This window comes from Pituophis catenifer, unplaced genomic scaffold (genome assembly GCF_029215685.1).
Source record: "Pituophis catenifer annectens isolate HBS135680 unplaced genomic scaffold, rPitCat1.0.hap2 SCAF_3, whole genome shotgun sequence".
In the NCBI taxonomy this organism is placed as follows: Eukaryota; Metazoa; Chordata; class Lepidosauria; order Squamata; family Colubridae; genus Pituophis; species Pituophis catenifer.
Window position 1 is genome coordinate 112,018,695 of NW_027256883.1, and position 24,078 is coordinate 112,042,772.

The 24,078-nt window shown below is 42.1% G+C and overlaps 1 protein-coding gene across 3 annotated transcripts in view; it reads left to right on the forward strand.

Annotated features, from left to right (window-relative positions):
• Nucleotides 1–23,151, forward strand: part of RASAL2 (RAS protein activator like 2) — a 227,694-nt gene extending 204,543 nt beyond the window's left edge. For 2 of the 3 annotated variants that reach the window (XM_070939241.1, XM_070939238.1), the window contains exons 13-18: nucleotides 1,288–1,475; nucleotides 3,252–4,080; nucleotides 17,651–17,785; nucleotides 18,699–18,901; nucleotides 19,349–19,436; nucleotides 22,737–23,151. In XM_070939241.1, coding sequence (XP_070795342.1) covers nucleotides 1,288–1,475; nucleotides 3,252–4,080; nucleotides 17,651–17,785; nucleotides 18,699–18,901; nucleotides 19,349–19,436; nucleotides 22,737–22,901 — 1,608 coding nt within the window. In that variant the 3' untranslated portion in view covers nucleotides 22,902–23,151. The remainder of the gene's footprint in view (nucleotides 1–1,287; nucleotides 1,476–3,251; nucleotides 4,081–17,650; nucleotides 17,786–18,698; nucleotides 18,902–19,348; nucleotides 19,437–22,736) is intronic. The other variant, XM_070939240.1, reaches the window with a different exon arrangement.
• The last annotated feature ends 927 nt before the right edge of the window (nucleotides 23,152–24,078 follow it).

Here is a 24,078-nt window from a genome sequence, read left to right on the forward strand (position 1 = left end):
AAAAAAGTACAGGGTTATAACATCATCTGTTTCTTAAAAGAATGTAGACTAAGCATTGGGAACCAGTAGAAAGACAGGGGTGACATTTAATTGGTGCTGAACTTCCATCACCTTGGGCTTAGGTTAAATTGCACTAAATTCTAAAGCAAACGAACTCATTTCTCCCATCATATTCATCATTTTAAATTGCTTTAGAACAATTTTGTTTTAAAGAAAATTATGTTTGATTCATTATCTTCTCCTAAAATAAAAGCCATATTCTAATAGTTTGGAGTGAGCCAGTTTGATGTAGTGGTTAAGGCACCAGGCTAGAAACTGGGAGATGGTGAGTCCTAGTCTAGTCTAATCTAGTCCTGCCTTAGACACACAAACCCAGCTAGATGACCTTGGGCCAAACACATACTCTCAATCCTAGGAAGGAGGCAGTGGCAAACCATTTCTGAAATCTTGCTAAGAAAATTGCAGGAGGTAGTCCAGGCAGTTGCCAAGAGTCAACCATATGTATGTATGTAAACATACATACATACATACATACATACATACATACATACATACATTCCTATGTGGTGCTGCTTCCTTTCTTGAGAATCACCACTGATGATTAGGCAAGGAGTTACTATCATCTTTGAAGGGATCACTTGAGATCCAGTGCAGGAAGTTAAGGAATACTGTTTGTAGAGTTGTGTTTATAAACAAATTATATGCTTAATGTTCATTCCTGTCAGTAGTTATAAGACAAAATACGATTTAAATACTTTTGTATAAGTCTTTGCATTTCCTTATGGTTTCTTTCAGTGCTCATGCCGAATAGCTGCTCTCAGACTATAGCAAAATGCATTCAATTGACCACAATCTCTCCTCCCACAAGCAAACATTTGCTTCCAACAAAAATCCCTTTTTAGTTTTCTGGGTTACACTTTAATTTAATAGTGATTTTCGTATTACTCCATCCCACCCTGTCTTCTCTACCCTGGGCTTTGATTGCAATTTGTTTTGCAGGATAGATATGCATTAGTTTTATGAGGATTAACTTTTTTATTTTGGAGGCTCAATTTTTAATTTCTATTTCCTTTTCTTTCCTCAATGTCTGCTGCACCGTTTCGTCTCCTCCATCCATGGGACACCGGATCACTGTGGTCCTGCTGCTCCATTACAATGCATTGTGGTTTTTCACACCCACATACAAATGCCCATCTTTTCTTACAACTCATCCATCCACATTCATTGTTTAATTTAAAAAAAAAAAAACTGAAATGATGAATGCCACATTGCTTATTGTCAAATCAGGGTGAAAATTCCTTCCTACAGGCAACAGTAGAAAAATTGGGTCCTTTGCCACGCATTCTCGATGACATCGCAAAGGATACAACCCACCCTCTGCCAATCCAGCAACAGTTGAGACGTTATCCAGATCATAATTCAAGCCCCAATGTCTCTTCTGGGCTGCAAAAAATATTTGAAGACCCAGCTGACAGGTATGCGTTGTCTGCCTATTGTTGAAATTATTTGGAAGAAAAAGAGATGCAAAATTTTGTTCAGTTTGGTGGGAAAAGTAAGAACTAAAATTCAGAGTAATGCCATAATTACAAGAGTGGGGCTTTGCTGAAAATAATAGCTTAGTTATAATAGTGCTTTATCCTCTTAACTGTGGATAATTGCTTTATTCAGCCTAGTATTTTTAATTCTACATGTGCTTCTCCAAGTCACAAGCTTTGTCCAAATTTGCTACCTGAAATCTTATTAACTGGCAATAATAGGATGAGTTCTTCTATGTATAAACATGAACTCGTATCAATGTGAACTACAACCTATCCTTTAAACTCAGAAACCATATAAGAGAGAGAGTGTATGTGTGTCTCTCTGTGTGTAAAGTGGAATAACATTCCAAAATATGCTACCTATGACCTAGTCTGAAGAGGAAGAATCCAAAATTCTACTACCACAAGTTCCTGCAACCTGCCAATAAGTTTTAGTCACAGTTGACCCTGTTTAATCAGATATTGTTCTGATAATGTAATAAGAGAAGCACTAGGAGCAGTTAACTTGTATGCAGAGATTATGCTCTGCTGACAAGTGAAGAATTTGTTTTCTTCTATTAAAAGTATTTAACATGGTAGTGGATAAGAATATTCTTGCTACTTCATCACAGTAAACCTTAACAACAAAAGTAGGCTGATTATATCTTCTTTCCTGGATTGGACTTCATACTATTAGGCTTACTGTATTGGAGTTCTTATTTCACAGCAAAGATGCTGCCTTATTTTCTCTAGATTTTTGTCAATGCAGGTTACGAATAATTATTGATATGACAAATAAGGCCTCCCTGTTCACCAATAAAGGGACATGTTATGAAAAATTTTGGTTTTATCTTATCTCTATGTCAGGAGTCTCCAATCTCCCAGCCGTGGCCCACCTCTGGGTCTTGAGTCATTTGGAAGCAGGCGCATGCACATCCCCACTTATGCAAATAGCGGGCAAGAGCATGTGTGCGCGATCCATTTGTGTGAGCGGTGGGCACATACGCCCACTGCTCACACAGATGGAGCTGCATACACACACGCTTGCCTGCCACTCTGCAGGACACCCCCCCCCATCCCCTCCACCAGCCCACAAAACTGAAAAAGTTGAGAAATCTGTTTTATATCACGAATGAGTAAGGCAAGAGTGTTGGGCAGACAGATCTTCTTTTGAATAATTATGGTTTTATCTTTTATGTGCTTTATACTTTTTATCCATACCCATCTGAAAGAAGTAATTTCTCCCCATTGTGGCCTTTTTACTTATGCTTATGGGTGAAGCCATTAATGGAAATGGAAAACAAAAATAAGAGCAGTAGAATGTAGTTTCTATGATTCTCCTGCAGCAACCTGGAGCCTTGTGGATAGACTGAGGCAGGCTAAAATTATTAAGATTAGAATGCTAAAACAAATGTATAGATTAGGCATTGCATTATTTAAGATAGCCACCAGAGTAGAGCCAAATGTTCCTTTTCAGAACAATGTTGCTCACTTAAAGCAACCAGCAACTTATCTCTTTCAACAATCATTGCTTCTGAATGGGAGCCGAGATGACTTTTGGTTCCATTCTCATTCATAAATAACACCCCTGCCCACCTAGACTATTCTACTTGGATGACTCAAATATGGAGATTAATATGGAACCAGAGAAATTGTTTAAGCAGAAATAAGTGGGTGTGCATGCAAATAAGCAGATATAATGTTAAGATTGTGATTGTTTTGATTGTTTCTCAGTGAGCGCAAGTTGAAGTCAGCCCCTCCAGCAAATGAAGAATATTTCAAAGGCAAATTGCTCTTGATGCAGCAAACGTCATCCCGGAGTGTGACTTATTCAGATCAAGGCGACGAGACCAATCTGCCCAATGTCCGAAGCATATCGCTGATGAATCTCCAGGATCCCAATGTCACACAGTGTGAATCTGGATCCATGATGCACGAGGCCCCGGTACGTTTATCTGGCAGTCAGATTTCAGTCATCCAGGTGGCAAATATCAAGCAGCTCAGAACACCACAGACCGCCCCCCAAGTCAGGAGACCTCTTCATTCGGCATTAAACCAGCAAGGCATTCTTCAGGCTCTTTTTTTCCAGAATCCAGTTTATCATCTCAACAATTGTCCTCAGCCAATTCCTAAAGTGTCCATGGAATCAAGCCTGGATAACCTGAGTGTCACCAGTTCCCGAAGCCAGAATAGTGAAGACCTTAAACTTAGTGTACCCAGCAATAGCAGCATGGAGGATTATGCCAAACGCAGCACCCAGAATGAAGATTTTTCTGGTCAGGGCACCCTATTGGACAAACGAGCTTTGCCAGCTCATCAGAATTACACTGTGCAGGTCCAAATCCACAAAGCGGATCAAGCAAGTTCCAGCTCAATGGTCAGATCACCCCACTCACTTCCCCATAGTGCTTCTCTTCGAAGCACAGGCAGCATGTCTGTAGCATCTGCCACGATGGCAATGGAGCCTCTTCAGGAGGGCAATCAATCCCGGCAGCAGTCTTCCTCCTCCCGAGAGAGCCCAGTTCCCAAAGTGCGAGCCATTCAGCGGCAGCAAACACAGCAGGTAGGATCATCTGTTTTGTTTTGTTTTTTAAATTAAATAGGAGACTACATTTTCTTTTTTTAAGATACATATTTTGTGAGATGTATGATCTGCAGTACAGGTAGTCCTCCAGTTATGAATAAGCCTGCCCATTCCATTCGTAACCCAAGGATTCATGGGAGTGAATCTCGTACCTTAAACACGATCACTCCCTCCTTTCGCCCACACATTTGCTAATCAAAAGCACGGTTTGTTAAGTGCATGAGGTATTTCAGGGTAGGGAAGGCCATGAGGGGCCTAGTGATGAAACAGGCCAGCTGTTTAAGACCACTCAAGGCCTCCCCAGCCACTGAAGTACCTCATGCTCCCCACAATTGCTTTCCCTCCCCCACCCAAACTGCTGTGCCAGGTCACTTACTGTGCAAAGATCTAGCAAGCTGTCTCCTCTCCAGCTTCTCAAATATGTGCGCCCCTCCGAAGCTCTGTTTTGGCGTGGGCAGGCCTCATCCGGCACTTTGCATCCTGAAACGGAGCTCAGGAGGGGCGGAGGCAGGCCCTTCCCTCTGAAGCTCCGTTTTGGTGTGCACAGGCCTCATCTGGCACTTTGCAGCCCAAAACAGAGCTCTGGAGGAGTCCCTCCGAAGCTCCAGCTTGGCCTGCAAAGTGCCAGACGAGGCCTGCACATACCAAAATGGAGCTGAAGAGCTCTGTTTTGGGCTGCAAAGGCTTTTTGCAAACATGGCAAAAGGCTTTGCAACAAAGGGAAAGCTTAGATGTTTCAGCCCTTCCCACCATTTGCAAAGCCTTTTTTGCAGATCTCATCCAGCCCTCTGTTTGCAGAGAACAAAGGCCTAAAGTATTGTTAGATCACAAGAGATCAATAACATGAGAACTCGCGCTATTGATCCCGCATGGTCTTGCAGTAATTTAAGCCTCCATTCTCTGCGTACTCACCGAAGGCCTGAAGTGCCAAAATAGGCCAAGAAAGCAAAGAATCTCTAGAACTTTGCAAGGTGAGTATCCACAGGCCTAGTGCCTATGAAGACTCAGTGCGGGGGTGGGGGAGGGGAATAGGCAGGTCGAATGTTGCAGAGCATCTCCAGTTGTTCGTAAGGGCGAGCAACTGGCATGGTACATTCATAGTTTTGGGACTTGTTTGTAAACACTAGGGGGCACTTATCGCGTAAATTTGAACGATCGCTAAGGGACTGCACGTAACCCGGGAATTACATGTATTTTTATGGTTGTTGGATAGGAGAAATAGGAAACTGCAACTAGCTCCTTTGGGATCATGAACAAGAAGAGTTTGTGATGTAGACAGACAGACTTCTTCATACATGGTGCTATTAGCCATGGTTTTGCTACCCACAGTAGAATCTTTCTCATTTCTGTATTTTATTCCTTGCATGAAATGGCAGCCAGCCTTTCATAATCATATTTTTTCACAGCCTTGGTATTTGTGGCACTAATGTTGGAATGGTGCCCCAAAGAGTAACAAAGGCCATTGGTAGTTTGGTATGCCTCTTCAGCCTCCACACTCTCTGTTCTGGACAACAGCTATTCAGTGGCATGTGAATGGAGTTGTGTCTCCAGCAACAAGCAAAATAATCATACAATCTCATTCTTAAGCTTGATATTTGGCATGTTTTCAAAACAGATTGAAGGCATATAATATTTGATGTGCCTGCTTTATTTACACTTGTGTGTATGCATATATGTGTTTATATGAGAGAGGAAAAAATAACTTCACCAGATAGAAAATACAGCATATATGAATAGAGAAATGTTTTGGATATGATAAAAATATGCTTCAGAAATAGAGAAAGGGGGAAATGATATTATCTATTTACTAATTTACCACCATAATTACTGATTATGAGATATATAATGATCAAATAGTCATTCTTAACAATTAAAATGGCTTCATTCATCATCTTTATATTAAAGTGTGACTCTGGATGACATTCACTAAAAAAAGGTTAATAATGTAAAAACCAATCAATAGTTTAAAAAACTTATTACAGGTAGTCCTTGATTTACAATCACATTTGAGCCCTGAATTTTAGTTGTAATTTGTTGGGTCATAAGTCATGAGACTGGACCTGATTTTACATCTGTTTTTACAACAGTTGGTAAACGAGTCACCAGTGTTGTCAAATAAATCATGTGGTCATTAAGTGAAACATCTGATTGTAAATCCAAATCCAGCTTATTCACTGGGCACAAAACAACAACAAAAAGTCACAAAATGTGATAATGTGACCCTGGAATGCTACAATCAGTTGTAAATATGAGCCAATTGCTCAGTACTTGAAATGTAATCACTTGACCACAGGGAGGGTGCAATAGTTGTTCCTTCGAGGATCAGTCATAAGTCAAGGGCTACTTGTACAATTTTTAAAAGGCAAGGAAAGAACAACAGATATTAACAATAATGGAGCCACCTCAACACTTTACCATTCCCTTGGGGCCCCCAAGCCTGATGACATAGCCAAGTCTTGAGGGACTTGTGAAAAATTAACAAAGGTTCAGTTGAAGCCTGTTGTTCCCCATCCTGACCCTCACAGCCTCCAGGCACCACAACAAGACATCAAAGTATCACTTAATTCACCAGGGGCAGAGATGTATAATTGGTATCATTAGCATATTGATAACACTTCAGCCCATGGCAGTGGATGAGCTCACCCAGCAGCTTCAGATAGAGGTTGAATCAGTGAGGAGAAAGCACCAAACCCTGTGGCATCCCAGCCCACATAATAGGAACCAGGAGTGAGATCTCTTACCCTCCCCCATCCCTACTGATTGTATCGATTCTGGATCCAGCACAATACAGTACTGCCCACCTCACGCCCCAGAGCCAGCCCAAAAAGATACCATGGTGGATGTTATTGAAGGCTGCTGAGAGGTCAAGCAGAGCAAGGATGGTTGCACAACCTCCATTCCACTCCCTCCACAATCATTCCTCAGCATTTGGTGAATAAACTGGGCCTATTAGATTTTAATACTTCTTTATGTAATTGGATACTGGATTTCCTTATTGATAGGCCCCAGTTTGTGCAAGTTGGAATAAAAGTCTCCATCTCCATATCCTTGAGTACAGGTTTCCCACAGGGCTGTGTCTTGAGTCCACTACAGTTCACCTTGATGACCCATGACTGCTGTGCCAGATCTGCTACAAATCATATTGTGAAGTATGCGGATGACACGGCAGTGGTGGGTCTTATCTGGGATGACAATGAAGACGCACATAGGAAAGGCTGTGGTGAACTGGTGCAATAAAAGTAACCTGTTTCTAAATGTTCTAAATGTTAATAAAACAAAGGAGATAATTGTAGTTTTTAGAAAGAGCTGTCATGGTCATACTCCACTCAGTATCAAGGAGTTGATACTGAGCTGATACCAAGTATTAAGTATCTGGGGATGTAGATAACTAACGATCTGAACTGGTCTCTCCAGTTCATCCTTAGTGAAGCGTGCAAACCAGCACCTGCATTTCCTGTGTCGGATGAGGAAAGCACATCTTTCTCCTTCTGTCCTGTCCACTTTTTACAGAGGCACAATTGAGAGTGTTTTAACAAACTGCATCACTGTTTGGTTTGGTGGCAGCAGCACCTCAGATAGAAAATCCATTCAGAGAGTGGTAAGGACAGCCAAGAAGATTATAGGAAGCTTGCTTCTGTTATTCAGGATACTGTTTATAAGCACTATGTGCTTAGAGCTCAAAGCATTGTTAGAGACTCCACACACCCACTTCACGGTCTGTTTCTGTTGCTGCCCTCTGGGAGGAGGTTTTGAAGTATTTCTAGCAGGATTTCCAGATTCTGTAATAGCTTTGTTCCCTATGCCATCCGTCTGGTAAACTCACAAGATTTGTTTCTCTCGCCATGTACATGTATACATCCAAACTACACTGTCTTGTTTCTCCGTGTCATATAATATATGTGGATACATGCATGATTTTGTATTTATTTATTTACTTATCTTGTCATGTTTACATTTATATTAGAGGTGGATACCCTTTGAGAGCTGTATGCAACATGCATTTTAATGTATGCCTATTAGTATACATTCAAAATGACAATAAAGTTAGTCTAAGTCCAGAAATCATCTAAAAGTGCAACTAGTGCTATTTCTGTCCCTTATCAGGCCTGAATCCTGACTAAAAGGGATTAGTTATTGGTAAGTCACTGGGTATTTTAGGATGATTTTGGCCAAGAAATTGGCTATGAAAACCAGCACTGATGGATTTTGCATAACATACATCCAGGCACTCCTCTTTTAATCCATACATCTAGAAACAGCTAACAGCTACATGTGTGCATAGATGCATGTGTGCCATTATGCTTACATAGTCCTTGTTGATTAAAAAGGCATTTTCATATGATTACCCTCCAGGGAGAAGTATTTGTGCCTTCAGGGTATATTCCTGGAAATGCTGGCAAATAAACAAGCTCTTACTTGAAGAAAGTGGAGACTTGTGCAGCTGAGTTCTTGGTTGCTAGGTGGAAAGAAGCAAAATAGCTTCTAACTGTGATTGATGCCTTTGTGTGGCCCCATGTAAATCCAGAGGGCTCTTCTTTTGCAATTTGACCACTCATCTCAATTGATGTGCTATCTTCTGTTTCCTTATTGAAAATGGAGTAGTCTTGCTTCAAACAGCTGTGATGGTGTTTGTGATATTATTAGATCCTTTGGCATCCCTTGATGCTGCTCCTATGCCTGGAGTCAGTTTAATTGTTCTCTCGGTCAAAGCCTGGGGCTTCTGAGGGTGCCAATTTTTCCTCCCTTGACTCCAGTGGGTTGAATCTACTTGTTCATTCCATTCTTGCAAAAATTCTTTGGTATGTTGCAAGCACAAGGGATATTTCCATGAATACTGGCACATTTTTTAATTACAATTAAAATTTCTAATTAGAATTATAGCGATGGAAACAATATATTTCTGTAGGTGAATATATGAATGTATGACTTTCCATTGAGCTTAAACATTGTCCTTGATTCCTTTGCATTTCCTTTCCATTTTGAAAAATGTTGTTAAAATATCTTTTGTTTTTAAAGAACACTTGTCTCACATAAAAATGTCTATTCATAAGCAAAATATGAGTAAAGATAAATACTGTGGTCAGAGATCCCAGTGCCTTTGTAGAAGTGTGTGAAAGTAGCATATGTTCAGTATCTGTACTGCATATGTTCCTGTTTCTAACCTCAAAAATAATAATAAAACTATTGCCACATAACACACCTGATGTAACAATTGTTGATAAGACAAAAGAATAGAATATAATTTTTTATTGACCAAGTGTGATTGGACACACAAGGAATTTGTCTTGGTGCATATGCTCTCAGTGTACATAAAAGAAAAGATACATTTGTCAAGAATCATAAGGTACAACACTTAATGATAGTCATAGGGTACAAATAAGCAATCAGGAAACAATATCAATATAAATCATAAGGATACAAGCAACAAAGTTACAGTCATACAGTCATAAGTGGAAGGAGATGGGTGATGGGAACTATGAGAAGATTAATAGTAGTGCAGATTTAGTAAATAGTTTGACAGTGTCGAGGGAATTATTTGTTTAGCAGAATGATGGCGTTCGGGAAAAAACTGTTCTTGTGTCTAGTTGTTCTGGCGTGCAGTGCTCTATAGCGTCTTTTTGAGGGTAGGAGTTGAAACAGTTTATGTCCAGGATGTGAGGGGTCTGTAAATATTTTCGCAGCCTTCTTTTTGACTCTTGCAGTATACAGGTCCTCAATGGAAGGCAGGTTGGTAGCAATTGTTTTTTCTGCAGTCCTAATTATCCGCTGAAGTCTGTGTCTGTCTTGTTGGGTTGCAGAACCAAACCAGACAGTTATAGAGGTGCAGATGACAGACTCAATAATTCCTCTATACAACTGTATCAGCAGCTCCTTGGGCAGTTTGAGCTTTCTGAGTTGGTGCAGAATCTGGAGACAGCAGAATAACAGAAAAAGAACTGGAGAAAATCTCAAAATACAAAGACTATCCAATAGAATAACTATGGCAAAAGAAATCAAAGATGGTATAAATAATAATAGGCCCCTTTGGTGCAATACAAAACAATCCCCAAAGACTTTAACAACATTGACAAGCTCACCATCAGTCAATTACAAACGGCAGCTAGTTGGAACAGCTTACATCCTGCAATGATACCTTTAGCATTATCAAACAACATCTGCCTACCCCAGGTCCTTGGGAAGAACTCAATAGGGGGATAAAAATGTCAGATTCCAGTCTAAATATCTGGCTGACTCTGAGCCCAACCATAATAATAATAATAAATATGCAAAACTATCCTAGGGATTGAAGAGTAAATTAATCGAGGGATAATACATAAACAAAAGACAATGGACACCAATCAGATGCAGACTGTGCAGACTGATTCCTTAGAATTTGTTTTTGAAAGTCACCTTGGGAAAGAAAAAAAGATGTTTCAGATTTGGCTGAATCCCAAAATCAATTCTTTAGTTCTAGGGCAAAATAGGATGCCCTTCAAACTGACTATAGCTGTGTCTGAATATTTTGATGTTTCACAGGCATCTGCAAAATGTATTGATCTATATATATTTTTCCATGCATGGAATATACCAATGTATTCATGAGAGCTGTAGTACAAAATATCCAGACAGAAGAAGATTGTCTATACCCTATATCCGTGATGCCGAACCTATGGCATGCGTGCCAGAGGTAGCATGCAGCACCCTCTCTGTGGGCACGCGAGCCATCGTCCCAGTGCAGCTCCACCGTACATGTGCATGTGCCTCCCGCCAGCCAGCTGCTCTTCTGTTCTCTGCCACACATGCGTGTGGGGTGGGGCGCGTGCATACATATTGCAGTTTGTGGGTTTGGGCGCACGCACATGCATTCGTTCATGTGCGTGCTTGCGCTTTGGGCACTCAGTCTGGAAAAGGTTAGCCATCACTGCCCTATATTGTGAATAGAAATAGCCAAAAGTGTAGCAAATGATTCCCTCTGTAATCTCATATTCCTTGAAATAGTTCCAGGATTTTAAAAATGGCCTTCCTAAGTGATCCATATAGACTGCAGTATCAGCTGTTCTCTTTCCTGGATAGCAAGGAAGTTGATACTGCATATTTTGCTGTTCTTTCAGCAGGAGATAAGAATACAGTTGCTGGTTATACTCACTTTACTTATATGTAGGGTTCCAATTAATAGCATACCATCAGTGGTGATGCTGTCTAGAAGCTATGTTCTTCTATGTACATCTCAGCCAAATATAACTCTCTTTCCTTGCTTCCTCTATACAGTGGTCATATTGCAGAGGACCAGTACTTGCCTAATGCACAGAGAGACCTACTAGATCAGCCAGATAGCTTGGTGTGTGTGTGTGTGTGTGTGTGTGTGTGTGTGTGTGTGTATTTCAGCAACAGAAAAATATGTTTAGAGGCAGCTACATCCAAGCTAGCGAAACTGGTTCAAGACAGAGTGAATATATAGAGCAGGGCCTGCCAAAGTCTTCCACAGGTGCAGACATGAAATTCCAAGCTTGTACTAAAACTTAGAGTGTCAGTGCTCCTAGTTATGATTTATCAAAATAGTTGCAAGCAACCTGTCATGGTTCTGAGTAATGATCCCTATCAAGTGCGAACTATGAGATGGGAACTCTTCTCAAAGATTCTCTTTATTGGGTACATCATATTGACTCATTCAAATGTGAAGCCAACTCTAAATATTTCCTGTGGTTCAACATAATTAAAACAGTAAATGATTCCCTCCCCCCAAGTGTCACAGATCACACTGTTCAACTGGGTAAATGCCTTTCTTGCTCAGCACTTGTTGAGATGACCTTAGCTCTACCAGCCGCTTCCTGGGTTATGTTTAGCATATAGCAGAATAGCGTTCCAAACCTCCTATCCTCCCCCCATTTGTGTGGCAACTGAGAAATGGGAAAAAAAATGCCTCAGCTAGAGTCGTTTTGAAAGTTGATAATCGGCCCCTGTTACAGAGTAAAAGCACCTGAAAGATATTAAGCACAAGTACACATTCATTCTCCATTAACTCCCTCGTCCCTTAGGTGGTTCTTTTGGTTTCTGAGGATTCTTGTCATGAAATTTCCTAACCAGCCCCTCTGCCCTTACATCCTTATTCTTTACCCAGGTAAAAAGTAGACTCTGACAGGGGGTAACCCTTCCATTGAACTAGATATTGTAGCTTCCCCTTATATAGCCTAGAGCCGTGATGGCGAACCTATGGCACGCGTGCCATAGGTGGCATGCAGTGCCCTCTCTGTGTGCATGTGAGCCATTGCCCCAGTTCAGCTCTGCCATGCATGTGCACCCCCCTCCCACCAGCCAGCTGGTTGTCGGGTCTCTGCCACACATGTGGCAGAAGGGGGCGCACATACATGTGCAGGGAGCGGGACGCATGCAGGGGGTTGTGCGCACACACATGGGGGGCAGGGCGCATGCAGGGGGCATTCAGACTTTGGGCACTCGGTCCAGAAAAAGTTAACCATCACTGGCCTAGAGTCTAGGATTTGTTTTACTTCATAATGGGTTTCCCCTTCTACTAATATTGGACCAGGACCTATCCGAGCTACTGGTCTTAGCTCTGAACATATTACTGGCTTCAATAAGCTGCTGTGGAAGACAGGATGCACTTTCCCCAGTGGGCAGAGAAGTTTTAGCTCCATCCTGACCAGGTTGATGACTTTCACTACTGGGAATGGGCCTAGGAACTTTGGACATAGTTTTTTGCAAGGCAATTTTAATTTTAAGTATTTAGTGGAGAGATAAACCTTTTCCCCAATGTGAAACGGTCTTTGAGGGAACTGCCTTTTATCTGCTTGCTCCTTTTGAACCTCTGCTGCTTTAGTTAGCACTTGCTTTACATTTCCCCAAGCCCTCTGAAACTAATCGGCCCACTCTGTCAGACTGACTGAGGAGGGGGGTTCCTTAGGTTACTCAGGCATTGGGACAAATTCCACTCCATTCACTACCTTTAAGGGAGTAAGTCCCGTGCTACTATGCACTGCATTGTTATATGCAACTTCAGCAACGGCAGGAGCTCTGCCCAATTTGTTTGCTGGTAGTTAATGTAACATCTCAAGTATTGTTCCACCATTGCGTTAGCTCATTCTGCTGCACCATTGGTACTCAGATGAAAACCCAAGCTAAGACCTTGGGTGGAACCAGTCGACCGTATGAATTCCCTCCAAAATTTGGCCATAAATTGAACTCCCTGATCTGAGATGATTCTCCTTGGTACTCCATGCAGCTGGTAAATGTGCTTCAGGAACAGCTTCACAAGTTTCTGGGAGCTGAGGGTAGTCTAGGACAGGCTATAAAGTGAGTCTGTTTTGAAAATAGATCAATTACTGTCCAAATAATTGTATTTCCTCCACTCTCAGGGAGTTCCACTATGAAGTCCATCACAGTTCCCTCCCAGGGTCGGGTCAGCTCAGCTACTTGTTGCAGCAACCTGGCCTCTTCTTCATCATTGCGCAAGTCACACAGTTTTTAACATAACTCTCTATGTTTTTTTTCATTCTTGGCCACCTCTTGGCCAGGTGTAGGGTTTTCAAAAACCCAAAGCGTCCAACTTCTTTGGCATCATGACTTCTCTGCAGAACTTGGACTTGTAGACTCCTTGGGACATACAGTTTGGTCCCCTTCCATGCTAACCCATCCCTGGTGGTCAGGAGTTGCTGGTGGTCTTTGAACCAGGGGTCAGAATTTAGCTTTGCCTTGAGCTTCTAGGTCAACTCATTACTGGGCTCGGCTGACTGTTTTCTGACTCATTGCCTCATGGTCACTTGGGCTGCTTGCTGAGGGAGGGAGAGCCGTGGTGGTGCAGAGGTTAGAGTGCAGTACTGCAGACTACTTCTGCTGATCCCCGGCTGCCAGCAGTTTGGCAGAACGAATCAAACTAGGCTCAAGGTTGACTCAGCCTTCCATCCTTCCAAGGTGGGTAAAATGAGGACCCAGATTGTTGGGGGTCATATGCTGACTCTGTAAACTGCTTAGAGAGGGCTATAAAGCACTGTGAAGTGGTATATAAGTCTAAGTGCTATTGCTGTTGCTATTGCTATTGCTATTGCTATTGCTATTGCATTGACCACTTCCCCCTTGCTGCTCTTGTACTGGGGCATTCACAAAAGAGCATAGCCCGGGAAGTTTCTTCCCTCCAAGATATGCTTTAAGGTGAACTTGAACCGGTTGAAGTACTGTGCCCATCAGACCTGTTTGGGTGAGAGCTTGCGAGGGCCTCCAGATTTTTGTGATCAGTCCACACTTCAAAAAGCACCTTGCTGCCCTCTAGGAAATGTTGCCAGATCAGCAGCGCCCATCAAATGGCAAAAGCCTTCTTTTCCCTTATGGCCCACCACCTCTCAGTAACCATGAGTTTCTGAGAGGTGTAGGCACACAGCTGTAAGTCTCACCCCCCCTCATTCTTCTGAAGAAGGATGGCTCCTATGGCCACATCACTGGCATTGGCTTGGATAACAAAAGGCTCCTTGGGGTCGGGGTGCTTTAGGACTGGCTCTTTTATGAACAACCTCTTTAGTGTTTCGAATGCCTCCTGGCATTTGATAGTCCATTGGAGGGCTTGGCTTGGTCGGGGCTTAGCCGCTGTATTTCCTGTCTTCAATAGGTCTGTGATTGGCAGGGCTACTTTTGCAAATGAAGGGATGAACTGCTGATAGAAATTCGTAAACCCCAGAAAGCTCTGTAGCTGCTTATGGGTATGAGAGGGTTACAACTCCAAGATGACTTTCACTTTTGCGGTTTTCATTTCCATCCCCTCATTTGACACTCGGTAAACCAGGTAGTCCAGGTGGGTGTGATGGAACTTGCATTTGGACAATTTAGCATATAGGTCCACTGCCAGTAGTTTCTTAAGGACCTGGCGGACTAGTTTGATGTGTTCTTCCATCGTCCTAGTGAAGATCAGGATGTTATTCAAGTAAACTAGGACCCTCTTATATAGGTGCTCGTGTAGCATTTAATTAATCAGCTGCATAAACATTGCGGGGGCTCCCTGTAGCCCAAACAGCATCATTTTGAACTGTTCCAAGTGGACAGTTGAATGCCATTTTCCACTCATCCCCCTCTGGGATACTGACCTGATAATATGCCTCTCTCAAGTCTAGTTTGGTGAATATCTTTCCCTTAGCCAGGTGTGCCAGCATGTCTTTCATCAGAGGGAGGGGGTACATGTTTTCCATGCATACTCCCTCTAAAATCCACACATAATCTCATTCCATCTTTTTTTCCCTTAAACTAAACCAGAGATTTCACTGGTTGGATGAAGCCTCTGGATAGGTTCTTGTCAATATACTCCCTCAACTTCCTAGGGATCATGGAGTATATTTTGGGCTTAGGTAGTTTCGCCCCTGGTATGATTTTGATTGCGCAGTTTGGAATGTGGAAGCAGTACACCACACTGCTTCTCACTGAACACCTCCACCAGATCCTGATACTCTCTGAAGATGATCTGGATCCCTGGTGGTTGCTCCAATGTTGCACTCAAGTATTCAGGCTATCACCTGCATTTTGCTGGAGGGGTAGCATGTCCTGGTCATCTAGAAGAGGAAGAGGGCCTCATCTTCCTGTTTCCCCTTCCCACCATATTGTTGGGCCCTACTTGTCCAGCCAGACCAGTTCCAGGATCACTGCGTCAGTCATTTTTGGGACTGTTACCAACAGAATCATCTCCCAGTACTGTCCCATTTCTAGCCTCACTGATTTGGTCAGGTGAGTAGCAGCGGTCCCCCTGATTAGCAAGAAATTGACCTGCTTGAATCTCAAGGCCCTGGATAGCCGCTTTGCTCAGATTCCCAGTTTCAACATAGTTGGCAGGCTCATTAAACACCAAGTGCACCCTGAGTCCATTAGGGCATCGAACCTCTCCTGAACTCTTGATTTGGGCACCACAATCTTAATGGGAATAATGAAGGAGTGGATTTCTATCTCATTGTCACTGTCATAGGGCGCAGGTGGTGACTCCTCTTCAGCCGGAGTTCCACCCCCCTCAGTTGAGCAGGTGGTGACCTCCATGGCCTGGTGAACCAGACTAGTCTTCCCTGATGCCTTCCAGGTTGGCTTCCTCAGCTTCATCACTGCCAGCACAAGTGGCTTCAGTTTTGGGGCAGGAGCTCAGTGTCTCTGCTGGCCACATCAGAAACACTGGATGAGGGCCCAGGTTGATCCCACCGGCAGATCAGTGGGAGCAGTTGAGGTTACCTGCCTCCTAGCTGGCCAGTTTTCCTGGCTCCTTCTCAATCTTGTGTCAGTGTTGCCTCTCGGTCTGCAACTCCTCAGTTCAATATCTAGCACCATAGCAACCCGGTACCATTCATTGATCTGGTCGGTGCAGTTCTTCCTTCTCAAGGCTCTTTTTGAAGTAGTAGACAAGCAGTGGTTCAGGCCAGTACCATAGCTTCCCAGCGACCCTCCAGAACTCCCGAACGTACTCCTTCACCAACTGGCCCCTCTGCTTCAAGCCTTGTATCTCCGCCTCTGCCTGCTGGGCTTGTGTCTCATCTTCGAATCTGGCCCATAGTTCCTCCAGGAATGGCATTCCCCAACTCTGGCGAGTCCTCATCATGGAGGCTTGCCACCCACTCTGTGTCTCCATGTCCAGGTTAGCACCATCACTCTCCTGGTTGGGTAAGCTAAGACATAGCGATCCAGGTGAGCCAGTACCTAGTTCAGAAAGAAGGCCAGCTTGTCTGGGTTTCTGTCAAAGGTGACTCCAATTGGAGGGGGTCCACCGGCGGAGGTAGAGGTGCCCAGTAGCCAGGGTAGCAATCAGGGCCTGGGGGGTAAGCCCATTGGTACGGTCCAGGATCCCCAGGGTTTGCCACGGACACCCCTCCAGTCTTGCCGCTTCAGCCAGCCGAGGAGGCAGACTGACCAGTCAGGCTACCGCAGGTGAACTCAGGCTCCGACAGTTATGGAGTGGTTGGATCACATGGGTCATAGTCTCCACTAATGGCTCCAGTCGGCATCTCTCCTTCACCCTCTCCACCCTCTCCATTTTCCCTGAGTCTTACCCATCTTCCCGGGTAGGCGGCTGGGGCTCAGGACCCAGGAGCGTTGGTTTAGTAGAGTTGGCTTGATGTCATGGTTCCGAGTAATGATCCCAACCAAGTCAGAACTCTAACACTGGAACTCTTATCAAAGATTCTCATTATTAGGTACATCATATTGGCTCATTCAAATGTGAAGCCAACTCTAAATATTTCCTGTGGTTCAGTATAATTAAAAGAGTAAATGGTTCCTGCCCCCAAGTGTCACAAATCACATACCCCCACTGGGTAAATGGCAGTCTTTTCAGGCACTCCCCTCCTTTCTTGCTCAGCACTTGTTGAGATGACCTTGGCTCTACCAGCCTCTGCCTGTGTTATGTCTAGCATCTGTAGAATAGCATTCCAAACCTATCCTCCCCACATCTGTGTGGCAACTGAGAAACCAAAAAAAAAAAAAAAAAAAAGCCTCAGCCAGAGTTGTTTTGAAAATTGACAATACCTGGAAGAAACAAAGATATTAGAAAACCAATTCTGGAATTTAAATGCATTTGAGATCCATATCACTCTCCCTGCAGATGCAGTCGCCTGTAGATTCTGCCACTATGTCACCTGTGGAAAGGACAGCTGCTTGGGTCTTAAACAATGGACAGTATGAGCAAGTGGAGGAAGAGGCAGAGCAAAACCCAGATGAAGCCAATCATACAGAAAAGGTAACAGTTATCTAGGTTCTAGCTTCTAGCCACATCTATAAGAAGTCACTGGAAAAGATAACGTGCAGAGATCATTGGTATAAAGTTGCACAGCTCTCTTTTTCAGTTATCAAATATCTGGATGTTGCTGTTCTTCCTTTGTCAGGGCCTGGAAGCTAGGTCAGATAATTGGGGGCTAGAAGTTGTGTCCAGGTAAATCAGGAATCTTTAAGATGGCTACTTTCAAAACCATTGAATTAATTTTCCTATTCTTTGGGATTCAGTTTCCTTGTTTGTAAGAGTTATTTTTAATTCAAGCTCTTGTAAGAGCAGTATACTTTGTGGCTGCTTCTCTTGCTTTTTTTGCTGGACCCGTTCTTGGATACTCAGGCTACTAAAAAACTAATCCATGCTGTCATATCCTTCAGGATTTCCTGCTGTATTGTCCTCGGAAGTCAATTCAAGCTCCAGCTAAGAAAAGAGGCTGCATAGTCTAGTGACAATGAGCGAAGCTGTCTGAACACATTTCTTCATACTGGCCATGATTGCCAGTATGTTTCTAGATTCAGTTCAGTGTTTTCACATGTTAATAAAGTCCTTCAGAACTTGAGTCCAACATGCTTAGGAGAAGCTGGTAATATTCCTGTATCAGTGTAGGACCTGTTTGAAATACCAGTTCCATATATGAAAAAAGTTACATGTTTCTGAAATGAAATTATTTTTAAATAATTTATTTAGGGCTTTCAATTGATTCTTTCTTGTGGCTTCAGTTGTTTGTTTTTGTTGATGCTTCTTATTTAGGAAAAAATGAAAGAATTCAAAGCTTCTAGTAATGACTTCCTATTATTTCTCTTATGCTGCCTTGAGCCCTGGAAACTGGCTCATGAATTAATAAATAATGAAACTTTTTTATCTCCCTTCCTCCCGTCTTCAGTATCAGCAAGAGATTGTCAAGCTCAAAGATCGCCTGAAGGCATCAAGTCGCCGGTTGGAGGAGTATGAACAGCGTCTCCTTGTGCAGGAACAACAAATGCAGAAACTCATTTTAGAGCACAGATCAATGATGGAAGACAGCAAGGAGCGGCTGCGAAAGCAGCAGGAGGAGAAGGATAGCCAGATGAAGAGCATCATTAGCAGGTTAGGGAGGGAGGGGCTGAAGATAGAAAGAAAATTCTCTGTATTTCCAATAGTAGGTTGCTCTTAGTCCAAATTCATACTGTTATTTGATATTGTTAGACTGCATCACATGAATAGGCAACCTGTGTTCAAAGTTTGTGTAGTTTATATTCAGTTTCACTGAAATGCAATTTAGGCCAAGTGATTTTAGATATATAAACTGGGAATTCTGGAAATTGAAATCCCAATCCATGTAGACGATGATATTTGGGCTGATGTAGGCACCCCAATTTCCTTGTAACACCCACTCAAACAATTTGGAGCTTATTCACTGAAATGCATGCTCAAGGAATAAAACAGCAGATGGCAATCTTTTCATCTTTAGCATCTTTACTACAGCAATGTTTTGTCTTGTTTTCTTTTGTGATGCTCCAGATATCTCCAAATTCTTTCTTTCCTTTCTTGTAGATTAATGGCTGTGGAAGAGGAGCTAAAGAAAGACCATGCAGAAATGCAAGCGACCATTGATGCTAAGCAGAAAATAATAGAGGCACAGGTAAGGAATGATGTTTTTACATACAGTACCTGTATTGTTATTACACCTTTACCATACCTTGTTTTTTTGTTGTTTTATTCTGAAATTAAGGCTATGAGTCATGTTTTCAGAGGCAGCATCTTTATGGTTCAAGATGGCTTTTCTCTTAGCCCAGAACATAATGGATCAAAGTGTCTACCATCCAGATACTCAAAGCGTCATGTGCTAAAAGCCACGGTTGCAGAATTCTGTTCAGTGCATAATGCTTTGAATTACAATTTTTAGTTGTGCTTATTTTAAGATAAAACAAAACGGGACAAAATAGGAGTTAAAACACAAAATAAATTTGCTGTTTTCTTTATGCTACCCTTATGAGACCTGCACGTGAAAAATACCCTTTGCCTATAGAATCATTTCCTACTTTAACACTGATCAATATTAGGGTTAGCGTTAGTCACATTTTCCTAAATATACCAAGATGAAAGAGCTAGAAAATGCTCTAAGCTGCTTTTGTAAATTTTCCATGGATTTGTTGTTGTTATTACTGTTCCTTCGAGTCAATGTTGACTCCTGATGACTATCTGAACAGCTCCCTGCGGTTTTCTTGGCAAGATTTCAGAAGTAGTTTGCCATTGCTTGCTTCGTAGGGATGAGAGAGAGGGACTGTCCCAAGTCACCCAGCTTTGTGCCTAAAGTGAGACTAAAATATATTGATATTACTTTGGCTATAATTCATATTTATAAGTGTTTGCTTAGTGTTCTATGATGAATATAAATGTTCTCCTGGTGAGTTATTCAGGAGCAGGTTTTTTTCCTTCAGCCCAATTTTATCAAGAAAAGAAAATAATTCTGAAGATTTTGTTTAAAAAGCTGATTTTAAGTATGGAATAATGCCACAGGATTTACAATATGAACTGCTGGAGATTAAATAAAGACAGTGGCTAAATTGAAAGCAAATTTCCCCAGCTCACTGAATTGATAGAAGCATAATTTCTGTTCCTTAGTTATTTATGAATGATGTTCCATATGGTTGCTGAGAACTAGGCCCACGTGGGTTATCTTCAAGCTGTTTGATTCATTCAGAGCAGTGTAGAATCTGGCTGAAGACTTTGTGATAGACTATTTCAACACGAGAATGAAAAACAAAAACCCCAGACAAAATTCCCAGTATTTGAGGAGCTGCCACAAAGAAGAAGGGGTCAAATTATTTTCCAAAGCACCAGAGGACAGAGCGAGAAACAATGGTTGGAAATTAATCAAAGAGAGAAGCAACCTGGAATTAAGGAGAAAGTTCCTAACAGTGAGGACAATTAACCAGTGGAATAGCTTGCCTTCAGAAATCATGGGCGCTCCATCACTGGATGTTTTTAAGAAGACATTAGACAGTCACCTATCTGAAATGGTACAGATTCTCTTGCTTAAGCAGGGGGCTGGACTAGAAGACCTCCAAGGTCCCTTCCAGCTCATTCATTCTATTCTATCCGACAGAGAAACTTTGTGGAATTAGGAACTGCAGAGATTGATTTCTCATCCTGTGCTTAGAATGCCCTCTTTCCATCTACTCAACCAGCAAATCCTTTTTTTTTTCCTGTCAGTCTTTTTTTCTTTTTTTTATGCCTGTTGAGGGTATGGTAGCCTGTATATCACTACTGCTTGCCCCCCCCAATTAACAGAGCTGTACTTTAGGCTATACATCTGTTTGTAATGGCAATTGACATCATCTCTGTGTTAAATTACACTTGTTAAAAAGGAGAGGAGATCATTCAAATGGGCAAGTATGTCCAATTAGATCTCTAGTTGAGTATTGCCCTGGCTTGTCCCCATGCCCTTAGGTTTCCCCAACCCTAGCCTTATGCATTCCAGTTTCCAGCTGCTCTGAATTTCATTGTTTGTGGATTTCATAATCCATAAGAATTCCATTCTAAAGAAATTAATAAATGTATATTTTGCAATTTTAAAAATATTTATTTTATGACATTATGGGAGAATTATTTTTGAGAAGGAACTGATTGTTTTGTAGGGAGATGGGGACTGAGATCTAGTCAGACAAAACACTGGACTTACTTCATAAAAAATGAGTTGACTATAGGCAGTTTTAATTATAGTATCGTTCTGCTGTCATGAATGTACAGTTGCCCCTTTTCACAAACACATTCCACGAACACATTTATCCCTGTGAGATGTTAGTGTTTTTAAACTCTGGTGCCTTTCAGATGCATGCCTACATTTTCTGTGTAGCTGTTAGTGACAAAACTCCTTCTGACCACCACATTTCACATTGTTCCTGACTATGTCCGCTGTGGGAAAATGGGTAATAAACACCTTACTCCTTCACTGATTTTATGACAGTCCTCTGGGAGACCCAAACCAGTACTGAGATTATTGAATATTCTCAAACTGTGCCAAGATATAATGGCCATATATGCTTCTCTATCTGCATCCTCACACTGTTGGAATCTGATGGCCATGATATTTGTCAGTTAGTTCTCTCAAGTTGTCTTCAGGTTGGTGTCTTTAGAGATCCCAGATCTGTATACATCCAAACTCTGGAATAATCTGCCTTTTTATCAGTCTACCACCGTTTCCTGTTTTCCTTTGTGTAAGAGCCAATCCTTAAACTTCTGTTGTCTTCTGGGTTTTGCCTCAGTATTTCAGTGTGATCCATGTGTACATGTATAAATTGGCAACTCCCACAGAAGAGATTCTGGAGAGCTGAAAGTTGCATTTGGCTGATGGCAGTGGTGGGTTGCTACCGGTTTTCCCTGGTTCTTGTGAACCGGTAGTGGAAATTTTGAGTAGTTCAGAGAACCGGTAAATACCACCTCCGCCCCCAGTCTATTTGCTGCCTCTCGAGTCCCAGCTGATTGGCTAGAAGGAAAAAAACTGTTTAAACTCTTGCTGCGGCGCTTCAAAGGGCCACCTTACAGCTGATCAGCGGTGAAAGGCAGTGTGGTGGTAGACTAGTGCGTTCCAAAAACAAATAGGTAGACCGGAATGCTCCAAAAATAAATGGGTAGACCGGTGCGCTCCAAAAACAAATGGGTAGACCGATACGGCTCTGCAAGCAGTTAAAAGCCTGATAGACCAGTACCTCTGCTAAATCCTAAAGAATTGTCACATGACCATCAAACCACGCCCACAGAACCGGTAGTAAAAAAATTTAGAACCCGCCCCTGGTTGATGGGCTAGGAAAAACTCTTAGATGAAGTGATAAAACATTGATTTTACCTTCACTGTTTCAAATCCAGTGAAGTCCTGTTGGTTGTGGTGAACATAGACAAATGTGATCTTGTTTGGTTTTGTTTTCTGTTGTTCTTGCAGGAGAAAAGGATCCTCTCCCTGGATTCAGCCAATACAAGATTGATGAGTGCCCTAACTCAAGTGAAGGAACACTATGGCATGCAGGCCCGGAGCAGCGTCTCTCCTACTAATCCCCCCAGGCTTTCCATCACAGAGAATGGGGAATTTAGGAACAGCAGCTGCTAATTTCAAGCCCCACCAAACGAATTGCCATCTTTCAATTCCCTTGCCCACTCCAAGCCTAGTTAATCCTTTCTATCACAGAGAATGGGGAATTTAGGAACAGCAGCTGCTAACTACAAGTTATCCCATCAAACAAATTGACATCTTTCATTTTCCTTGCCCATTCCAAGCCTGGTTGACCAACTTCCTTGGTGTTCTCCAAAATCTTTAAAAGTCCTGCTTAAAAGCAGAAAATTTCAGGGAAAACTGGACTGCCTGCCACAGCCATATAACAACCTGCACGAACAACCTGCTTGGGCTTCCTTTCAACATTGCAGCTGGTAATTACATTTCCACATTTCAATTTGCTAGTATTTCAACTTGCCTCTCTACACTAAATCTCGACCACGGCAGCAATATGTCATGGTACATAGGGCAGAGCAGGCATCAATAGTTTCCTGACTAGGTGAGCACAGAAAAAGACTGTTTAATGTAAGTCAGGGGTCCAAAAAGTTTAAAAAATGAATTGAAAAACAGATATTGCTTTTTTTTAAAAAAATCAAAGATTTAAAAAACAAGACATGTGTAAAAATCTAATGAAAAGTTTTAAAAGGTAAACAAGTTTTGAACATTTCGTTAAAAATATGTAATTTGGGGGAATGATAGACATGTTGCTGACCTCTGTTCGCTGCTATTTAGGTTTTTTTGTTGGTTGATTGGTTTTCTCTAAGTCCTTCTATAAACAGTTTTTTTTACAATTTAGATTGTTTTTAAATTTAAATGTTATTGGTCAGCTGTTTACATAGACCAAAAACAAGGAGTTTTATCTGAAATGCACTACCTCCCCCTACCTTCCATTCCAACAATAAGACTGACATTTGATAGCAGGTGAGACAGGAATACTATTCAAGAGTCTTTAATGAAAACATTTCACCCTGGTGGGGCAAGACAACTGCATCACGCGACTCATCCATTATCTCCCTGGCATTTCCTAGCTGTCAGGAATGACACTGTACACATTTCTTATCGAGGGCTGTTTTCTTCGTCTCCTGCATTTGTAATTATGTCAGCACCTGTTGACATCTTGCAGTGGAGAGTGAACCCTATCCATTCCTTCTCATAGCCCACACTTTCCTCTTGGTGATTTGGCTCTCCATTCCCATATTAACCTGGGTACCTATTTGGTATGGCAGGCAACCTT